General features: G+C 51.2%; 1 protein-coding gene across 2 annotated transcripts in view; it reads right to left on the reverse strand.

Annotated features, from left to right (window-relative positions):
- Window positions 1-8,783, reverse strand: part of Synpo (synaptopodin) — a 37,103-nt gene extending 28,320 nt beyond the window's left edge. Inside the window, exon 1 of one of the 2 annotated variants that reach the window (XM_029471987.1) lies at window positions 8,188-8,783. In XM_029471987.1, coding sequence (XP_029327847.1) covers window positions 8,188-8,569 — 382 coding nt within the window. In that variant the 5' untranslated portion in view covers window positions 8,570-8,783. Of the gene's footprint in view, window positions 1-2,695; window positions 2,831-8,187 lie in introns of those variants that run through there. The other variant, XM_021151080.2, reaches the window with a different exon arrangement.
- Between the last annotated feature and the right edge of the window lie 1,769 nt (window positions 8,784-10,552).

Genomic DNA, 10,552 nt, shown 5'->3' on the forward strand with positions numbered 1-10,552 from the left:
ATGCCAGGGCCAAGGGGTGGGGGTGGGTGGGTGGGGGACTGGGCGGGGGGAGTGTATTGGGGACTTTTTGGATAGCATTGGAAATGTAATTGAGGAAAATACCTAATTAAAAAAAAATTTAGACTAAGCAGCTAGCTTCTAGCCAGGGAAGGCAGCACACATCTGTTGTAATTTCAGCACTCAGCAGGCTAAAACAGAGGGATCACAAGCTCAATGCCGGTCTGAGCGTCACAGCAAGGGTCAGACCAGCAAGAGCTACACAGTAAGACCATGTCTCAAAAAAAGAAAAAAAAAAGCCCAACCTATATATGTGTGTACACTGTATATAAACTTGTGTATATGCATATACGAGCTCCTATGGGGAGAATCTGTTCTGTCCTGTTTTCTACTATAGCCTAGTTCTATGGACCCTTTCCTCTTCATTGCTAGCCAGGGCTACCGAGGTTCCAGGCAGGCAAGGAATTTACCCAAGGTTACTTGGCAAGCCAACAGGTAGCAGAGATCAGCCTGGCACCATAGAGCTGGGGAGTTAAGCCTAGCTCCATCCTCTCCTGGCTGATCTCCCCTATGCTGTTGTGATCCTGCTTCCTCATCACAATGGGGCAGAGCCTGCAAGTCTTTGACAACAGTGCCCACTCTACTTCTTAGAGCCCATGATGGTATCCCAATCTGGGCTGCCCTGACTGCTTCCCCTCAGTCCCTCCCTTCCTGGCATCAACTGCTCTCCGATGACCTCATGTCTGGAAGCCTAGGAGCTGCCCTAGAAGAAAGGGTGCCTCCCAGGCCAGGCCCCAGGGCTGTGGGGGAGGCAACCTTGGTAGGGGGCCTGTGATGTGTGAACTTCTCACCTAGCAAGGGCTCAGGGAATCCTGAAGACTTAAAGGACAGAGAAAAGGCCACTGTGTGTCTTCCCGCCTTCCAGGTGCTCTAGGGTGCTGTGACCATCCCCTACATTAAAATGTCATTCCTGCCCCCCCCCCAACTCCCATCCCCAGGGAGAGAGAGGGTCCTGCTGCCTTCTGCCTGCAGAAGGACCCTGGCAAACTCTTCCTGCCTGGCCACAGTCTTCCCAACTCAGAAGACGGACGTGAGCTAGGCTGCCCATTAAAAAGAGTCCGCAAGCTTGGTTCACTGTGACAGGGAGACAGGGCAAAGCTGGCTAGCCAGAAACAAGGCACAACCAAAATATATATATATATATATTTGGTCTACCTTACCTTCCAGAGAGTATAGAAGGACAGGAGCTGGCCAGGGAGGGAAAGAGTTAAGAGTTAAAGCCCTGATCTTCATTGTGCAAACACCGCCTGGGTCCTAACTTAGTTTAAAAGGGTGCAGGAGGTAGGGTGGGGCTTGCAAAGTGTGGCCTGGAAACCTTGGTGGTCCAGCAGCAAATATTTGCCGCTAGTTCTTCCAGCACCAAACTTGAAAGATGCTGGAACTAGCCAAAGGCAGGTCGGCTCCTGACAGGGATTTCAGCCTCCCGCTGAGAGAGAGAGGAGTCATCAGCTTCAGTTTATGCCTCAGCCCCCACCCCCCACCCCACCCCAAACGTGGATTGAGGCCAGGTCTCCGTCACTTGACAGGACAGGCTGGCTGCAGGCAAGACAGCTCACTGTACCCTCCCTCCTGACAAGCATCAAGTTTCATCTCCCACTTTCCCAAGCAACAAGACCGTCCCTCGGACCACCGCGGTACTTGGGTCTATAATGCAGCTGCCCCCTAGGGCCACCGACCTACCTACCCTCTCTGGGATCTGGAGAGGGGAGGGGCACGTCAGGATCCTACTTGCTCAAGGGCCACCTGCGGCTTCTCACTTAGCTGTTAGCCTACGTCTGGAAAACCCAGATGTGGAGCACAGAAGTCCCTATCTCCATCCTGAATTAAGCCCAGAACTTGGGGTTGAGCGAGGACGTGGAGACCTTTTGCCTAGATTCCTCAGAGGTCTTTCCAAGGCCCTAGGCGGTACCTCTCCCCCACTCCCTTCATTCCACGGTGTAGTGTCAGAAAGGAGTCGGCCCTTTCTGATAGTTAAACGAAAGGAGGAATAGAATATATCAGTGCTGTGAGAATCAGGCGAGGAAAACTCAGGAGTCCCTTGGGGGAGTTTATAAAGATCTTGATTTCCTCAGATGGAATCGGGCCCTGGAGGTCTCAGCTGTGTGGCAGTGTGGCTAACCTGCGCACCAGCACTACAGCAGCCCCCCTTCTGCTGGGCCGCTCCTCCCGCGGGAAACTGAGGTGATGGCCGGCACAGTCGATCCTGCTGCCTCCACAGGCGCCCACGTCCGTTCACGCTCAGGCTCCTGGGTCCTGCAGCCGGATTTCCCAGAGCGGGCGGGGGCTTAGAGCTAGGGCTGGTGCCCATGAGTGAGCCTGGGCGCTGCATCACCCCCCAACAACGGCAGGCTTGCGGAGGACACGACAGCTGGAGCCCACACAACTCGGGAAGGTGGCACCCCGGAACAGGGCGTCCTCCCGTTTCCAAGCTGCTGGATAGCCCTGAGATCTCCCCAGCCTGTAATGTACAGATGGGGAAACTGAGGCTCCGTGCAGAAGCAACTTGGCAAAGGTCACCCTGAATACAGAGACTGGAGCCCAGATGCGCCACCTTCCTCTGGGGAGTTGCGAGCAGCTGCGCAGGTGGCAAGGGCGAGGCTCACTGGGCGCCCCGCCAGCCCCGAGCCCCCCCACTCACCTCCAGCAGCCGTGCGCGGTCCCCGAGCTCCCGGGCGCCGCCGCCTTGGCTCACCTGGCTACGTCCCTGCGTGAGCCCCGCCCCGAGATCCCTGCACCCCGCCCAGCGGCGGCGCCCACTCAGCGCCCTAAGCAAGGTCCTAGCCGCTAGAGGCTGAAGGGGACCCAAGCGGGAGCCGCGGGCGCTGGGCGGGCACCGCTCTCCTGCCGAGCGCTCCCCCGGGCCCTAGCGCCGCCCCTCCAGCGCCCCGCCCAGAGCCAGCCCCCCCCCCCCCCCCCCGAGTACGACCCCCTTTTCTCTTGTGCCCCTGTGGCCAGGGCCTCACCTCCGGGCAGATTCCTGCTCTCTCTCTCTCTACGCACCTCACTTTTGGCTGCCCCTGTTCCTCTGTTTCCTCTTACTGTATATCTCTAGGTCCGTAGTTCTGACCTTAAACTCTCACTCAGTTTTTCCATGCCCGCCATCTCTTTGCCACTTTCTCTTTCCCTCCCCTTCACTGTCCCCTCAAGTGATAACCGTTGACACCTCACTCCACTTGTTCCAGCCCAGAAACTACAGAGTAACTGTCTTTTTTGGTGAGGCTTAAGCAGAGAGGTTTAAGGAGGGCTGTCACCAGCCTGTTGTCTTCCCCTGACTTAATTAACTATCAGCAACAAGGGCAGAGATGCTGTGTGGTCTATACAAGGCTTTGATTCCCCAGCTTTTGCAAAACACCATCCAGGCTGAGCTCAGCAGAGGCTGTGGCAATCGTCACCGTGCTTCAGTGGGAACATCACACGCACTGCAGTTAAAAGTCTATATTCGCACATTCCAGCACAGATCCTGTGGGGAGCGGTTGGTGGACTTGGAAACAAGACTGGTTAACCAGCACCTTCGTTATCCCCAGCAAGTCTGAAGAAAGACCACACTCGTTGATCACTCCTTTAGACAGGGTGGCTCCAGTGTCTGTCACCTGTCTTCAAGAACTGTGTTTAGGTTACCATTAAAGGAACTCAGAAATATGCCGACTCTCTAAAGCACAGACCCAAAGATGTTCCTGTTTAAGGCTGTCCCTGGCTCTGAGTGCAAGCAGTCAGCTGACTGAGGAGACAAATCCTCTCTGGCCCTTTCCATCCCTCTGCCTGGCTTTGTGGGCATCAGGGCATTTCCCTGACCTGTGGTCACTCTTCTCCTGTTGTGCTGGGTGAGAGACAAGAAGCTATCCTGGAGATGGCACCAGGCAAGAGATTGCTTTTTCCCATCGCATGCACTGGGGAGGTGGCTACAGCCGAGCCTGTGGAAATCCAGGAAACAGAGTGTGTGGGTGAGAGGAAGAGAGAGCAGCTAGGATTACTGCGTGGGTGGTTGTGAACGAGAAAGAGATGAGAAGAAGAAGCGGGGAGAGAAAGTGGTTCAGTCTGTGTGTGGGGGTGTGACAGTGGCTGCACAAGAGTGGATATGCATGGAGGAGAGACCAGGAGTGGTTAGCAGAGGAAAAGGAGAAAAGGGCATGGTTTAACCCATGTCTACAGGAGAGAACCTGTGTACTTGAATGAGAACACTTAAGAGTATCTGCCCCATGCCCTGAGGTGGGATGGAAGCTATACAAATGTACCCAAGACACTTGCACACATGTACTGTGGTTTGATGGATGAGGGGTTGTTTGGGAGGGTGTTTGCCAGTGTATGCCCACTGCATATATATATATATGTGTGTGTGTGTGTGTGTGTATATATATGTGTGTGTGTATGTATGTGTGTATACATATATATGTGTGTGTGTGTGTGTGTGTGTGTATATATGTGTGTGTATGTATGTGTGTATACATATATATGTGTGTGTGTGTGTATATATATGTGTGTGTGTATGTATGTGTGTATACATATATATGTGTGTGTGTGTGTGTGTGTATATATATATATATATATATATATATATATATATATATATATATATGCCAGGGTTTGAGGGCATTCACATGTGTGTAAAATTAAAGGTATATAGATAGTATTTGTCTGAGAATGTGGCATGTCCACATCATGGTGTAGACATGTGTTCATGGATGTAAGTGGCATGTATGTTTGATTGGACAGCACAGCATATGTGAACCTGTGAGTGGTACTCTTCACTATCATCTTGTTAAAGTCACCAGGGTATGGGGCTCCCTGCCCAGCCTCCAGTGCTATCTGCTCTTCCCTAGAAACCTAAGGGATGGGGGCTTTGGCCTTGGCTCCTTGACCATGACCAGACTCTGTCAGTTCTCTGCTTAATAAAATGAACATGGTTCAGTTTCCTCTGCTAATGAAGATGGATGCAGCCAGACTTATCTTACAAGCCACGCCCATGCTCCAATCCTCCTGTCCATCCAAGGCTCAAGGCAGTGTCTACAAGAGTGGCAAAGGCCCCCGAATCCTCTAGATATCCTCACCACCAAATGGCCATGGATAAAGGAGAACCTGGTCCACCGTGGACCACAGGTCTGCCTGTTATGACGATGAAGAATGTGGCTTGGCTGGATCCGCCACCTACTCTCAGAACCTGAACAACCATTTTCCAGGCCCAGGTGGGTGGAAGATCACAGCCTGCTTCCTTGTCTCCATGGAGACGAAGCAGCAAAAAGAGGTATTTAAAAGCATAGGCCCAAGACCTCTCAGGGTTCAAATCTCAGTTCCTCCATCTACAGGCTGTGAAGCTTCAAGTCACAAGTCTCTTAAATTCTGAATGCTTAGTTTCCTCATCTGGAACGCAGAAATGAGAAAGCAAGTATACAAGGCATGCCTGTAATTCCAGCACTGGAGAGGAAGCAGTTCAAGGTTCCTTACCAAAATTTAGGCCAGCAAGGCTATATAGCAAGACTGTCTCAAAATGGAAAAAGATGGGGGTCGGGGAAGATGAGTAGGAGGTAGTGTCATGTTTGAACTTTATATTCTGAGGATTCAGTGAAGTAATCTGTACACAACATTCAACACAGAGCCTAGCAGCTGAGAAGAGAAGCAGAAGCCTGGGTTCCAATGTTGTGACTTTGCACAAATCGTTTTTTCTGTTTCTCTGCTTCTGTCTCCACTGGCACAGCAAACTCAACACTCTGCCGGGGCTCAACCAGCTGAGACTCTGCAGAGAAGACGGCTGGAGTGTAGAGCTCTTTCTTGAACTGTAGACAATCTAGTGTTTGGCAGAGGCCTGATCATCTTCCTAGATCAGACTTCTCTCAGCTACTGGTGGTGCAGATCCTGAACGTGAGGCTGCAGTCCCTTCTTGCCTGACAAAGACCCTGCTCTGCCCAGCTCAGTGGGTACCAGTACCCACCAATCCCAGATAGAGGTCTGTAACAGTGCCCAAAGCAGAAGATAAATGGCTTGGCCGTGAGGCTGCCAGGCAGCACTCCAGAAAGCCAGGTTTAATAGCGGAAGGATGGGTGTGATTGTCTGAAGATGCCTATGATCCTCTCTGTAATGAGAGGAAGCTTGGAGAGGAAACCCTAAGCTGCTAATAACCTGGCAGCTCCCCAGGCTTCATTTCCCTCCCACTCTCCAGGCAGAGGGAAAGGACCTGCCACTCCCTATCCCCAGGGAGCAGAAAGGCCATTGAGATTTAGATCCAAGACCACCCAGATCTCCACTTCTCAGCAAGAGCCAGCTTCCTCTGAGGAGTATCTTACCTGTCCCTTCTCCTGAGGCCCCCTCCTGCCCCTCTGTCTCTAGAAGGTTCAGACCAACTGGATGGACGGTAAAGAGACAAATGAATTGGGCTGTTTATGGAAAGGACACACTGAATCTCGGGGTTGACAGTGACTGTGTGACTGGGACAGGTGACTTGAATCTCTGAGTCTCAGTTGTCTCACTGTAAGGCAGAGAGTAAGATGGCATCCAATGACCCATTGGATGTGAGATGCCAACAAGGCAGTCAATGGTGCTCTTTTCTCCTTACTACTGTACCCACCGTCACTAGGATTCCAGGGTATTTTGAAAGCACACTCTCGGAATAGAATCCACAAGCCCTGTAGTCAAACAACCATGGCTGAACATGCTAGTCCCATCCTGGACCAGCCACTTACATTCATTCCTGAGCTCTGTAATGGGCTCTTCTGTGAGACACACACTGATGCTGTTAGCACAGCAGACTCTGCACACACAGCTCTACCAACAGTAATTGTACTATTCAGCTAGTAATGACTGTTTCCATTTCATTTTACACAGCTACCTAGAGCACTGTAGATTTTCCAAAACAGCCACAGCTAAGATCATGGCATCCTCTCAACAGCTCCTGCTTTTATTCTATTTTCACAGATTGGGGAAAAAAAATGAGCTCACCAAAAAAGAAGGGACTTGCTAGGGCTGAGAACACTGGGCTGAGACTCATTATCCCTGCCTCCTATCCCAGATGTTCCCCTGGTAAGGGAAGGGAACAGTTACAATGGGACTCAGGTTCCTGCGGACCCATACTCAGGCTGACTCTGGAATCCTCCTCTCTGTTTAGAGCTCCTGAAAGCTCCTCACTGCTCCTACCCGGCTCTTTCTGTCTGCATAACCCATGCCTGGGCGGGAACTATGTCCAAAGAGGATGATCAGAGCCTGGAGAGAATTACTGCAGAAAGCAGAGTGGGTGAGAATGTTGGCGAGATGCCAGCTCTGGCGTCAGCAACGCCTGCAGAGAAATGAAGTGTTCCTTCAGTCTCTTGACGCACAAGCCCTCCCAGGACTGCCCCCCTCACCCCACTCTGCACCCTGGGGACCTGCTGGCAGCAGCTTTCCTGCCTGTGCAGATCATGGCTCAGCTCCTGACCATCCCCTTGCCAACCCCCTACAGCGAGCGAGCGTTTCCATTGCCACCGGTGAATCAGAGTGGATTCTCTTGCCTCACCCTGCCTGCCCTGCAGACTCCAGCACTCATGGGCCCCAGGCCTCATCAAGCTGTCATTGGATCCTGCTGCAATCCAGGTGACATGGCCCTATCGATCATTTGTCATCCATCTCTGACAGATGGAAAAACCAAGGCCTGGGTGAGGACCCTAAGCCTAGCCAAGCCATCAATATGCTAAGAGACAGGAACATGTTCAATATGTTCTGACTCTCAGTTTCCCCACTGAGGTCAGCTTACATGAAAGTCTTCGGTGTCTGCCCTGCCAGCAACTGGGAAGCCATGACTCTCTGTTAGGGTGTCGTCTATTTGTCTAGAGCTACTGCTGAGTTCTGTAGGCTTGGTGAGGGGGACCTGCCCAATCGGATGCTTGGGACTTCACAGCCAAGTTGTTACCAGTAACGGTCAAAGGGCAGATAGGGATGAGGAGGAGTGAGGTTTTTGTTAACCAAGTGAGATCGGGGCTTTCTTCTGTTGCCTTCTCTCTGACAAACAGCTGGAACTACATACACACACGGCCCGGGTTCCCATCTCTCCACAGTCGAAGATCTGGACATTCTGGGAGACTTGTGATAATCGTTAACCATCCTAGGAATACAAGCTCCAACAGTCCCTGATTAAGAACCACTGGGGTTTTCTATGACCTATAAGCTTACCTGGTTTCTGGGCCACCCTAGGCACAGGGCTGCTGCTGCCACTGACTGTCACCACTTTCCGGGCCTGTACCACATCCCAGTCATGGCTTGGCCTGTCACTGTGCTGGAAACCACCTCGTGCCTCCCTGTGACAGCTGGATGGGTGGATTATGGCCGGGGCTCTGGATAACGGTGGTGTCCCATGGTTGGCTCTGCTTTGGCTGGTCCCCTCTTCTTCCAGGTCCACCAGCCTCACCTCTCCCTGCAAGCCGTCTTCACTACTGCTCTCCTCAGCTTCCAGAGCCAGGCACCTGTAGCTCCCATCAGGGATCTGGAAGGTGCAAGGGGCAGCCCTTCCCTCACTGGCTCCAAGGGGCGGGGGTGGGAAGTGAGCACCCAGCATTATGGCCCCCTCCTTGGCAGTGCACAGCAACCACCGCTGCCTGGCTTCGGGTGAGTGAATCTTGCTCCTGGGTCCTCTCAAGGTCTCCTTGGGTTCTCCGCAGATTCACCTTCTTCTGCTGCTGACACACAGGGTTGGAGTGAGATCTAGCTGAGGGGTAAGGCAAGTTCTTTCTAGGCTGGGAAAAGACGAAGTCCAATACTTTTTCCTTATCCTCCTGAGTTCTGTTAGGATGGCCCCTTCAGAGCGGGCTATCTGTATAGGAAAGAGAAGATACAACATACCAGAGAGCTCACTGAGTGTTCTGAATGGAATCACTGAGACCAGTCCGCCCTTGAATAGCCAACCTCAAGAGCTGACTAGGACTTGAGGTACGGTTCCCACTCCTCCACAGGGAAGTGTTTCCAGGGGTTCAGGATTGTAGTATGCTATTCATACCCTATCCTTAGGCTACCTGACACTTATTTACTTAATGTTTCCCTTCAATCCACTTTAAATAACATAACTTCTGTTACTTTAGACTTATCTTGAGCAATAATTGCAGGAAAACCACAAGCACATCGTGCCAAGTTATCCCCTTCCCTGCACACATTAAATAAATATCTAGTTATTTTAAAACACTCATCTGAGCACCACCTAAAAAGAATTCTTTCACGTCCCACCAAAGGTACACACACCACAGGAATCACAGGGATAGCGGGGTTGGGGGGTGGGGGCGTGGGGGGGTACAAGACTAAGGTACATAGCTGGTCATAAGAGCCAACACAATGGTCTGTTTACACGTGCTGGACTTTGAGCCAGAATCTAGCCTTGCAGTCTGTGTGTTGGTCTCTGAGTCTCCCCTCCCCCATTTGTAAGATGCACATTGTAAGCTAGCTTGAGCAACCCAGATCGGAAAACCCCAAACCCCAAAACTTTCTCAGCAGCATCCTGTTGCTACCCGTCCAAATCCCATCCCTGGACTTGGGGACGAAGTCACAGTAAACATGAAAGCACAGTTTAAAAAATAACTCATGTAAAATGGCCTTCAGGCTGGGTATAAGATATGTATGAAACAGAAATTTAATTTAATTTTAGACTCCTCTTCTTATCCACAAAGCTATCTCATTATGCATATGCAAATTTCCTCCCCCCCCTCCCCTCAAAAATCTAAAAAAGTCTAAAATCTGAAACCCTTCTGGTCCCAGGCACTTCACATGAAGGATCGACTCCAGTTTAATTGTGTAAAGGGTTCTATGAGAAAATGCACACAGAGCGTTGAGCACACTTTTCTGAGCCGTCACTTATTTCACGCGGGCTACTCATATATCCCACAGAAATGTATCAGGCCACTATTCTATTTCAGACACGGTGAGTACTCCTCGGACATATAGGGTAGATGAAGGTATGGTGCTCTAGCTCATGAAGTTTCCTTATCTGTTAGGGCAGTGAATCCTAACCTTCCTGATACTGTGACCCTTTAGTACAGGTCCCCATGTTGTGGTGACCCTCCTTCCAACCATCAAATTATTCTCTTGCTACTTTATAACTGTAATTTTGCTACTGTTATGAGTCATGATGTGTTTTCTGACCATCTTAGGGCCCCTATGAAAGGGTCATTCAACAAGGGTTGGGAACCACCGCTGTGTCAGGGAGAGCTGCGAATGATGAGGGAATAGTAGTAATGATAGTATAATCATTTGTAAATGTTACAAAGGGTGGTAATCAGGGGAGGGTAGGAGTTTCCTCTAAGGGCTGAGGATGGGGGGTGGAGGGGATGAATGGAGGGTACTCAGGCAGAAGAGCTGGCGAGCCTAGCAGATGGAGAGTAGGTGTGGAGGAGGGGGAGGCATACAGGGTGCCACGCAGGTTCCTGGCTCTGAGGACACATGACTGTGTTCGTGGAGGTTGGGAACAAACAGGAAGGTGCAGGTGTTTAGTCAAACAAGGGGGTGGCTGATCTTTAGATTTCCAGGGGGAGATGTGCAGTGGGCAGATAGATCC

This window comes from Mus caroli, chromosome 18 (genome assembly GCF_900094665.2).
Source record: "Mus caroli chromosome 18, CAROLI_EIJ_v1.1, whole genome shotgun sequence".
Lineage (NCBI taxonomy): Eukaryota > Metazoa > Chordata > Mammalia > Rodentia > Muridae > Mus > Mus caroli.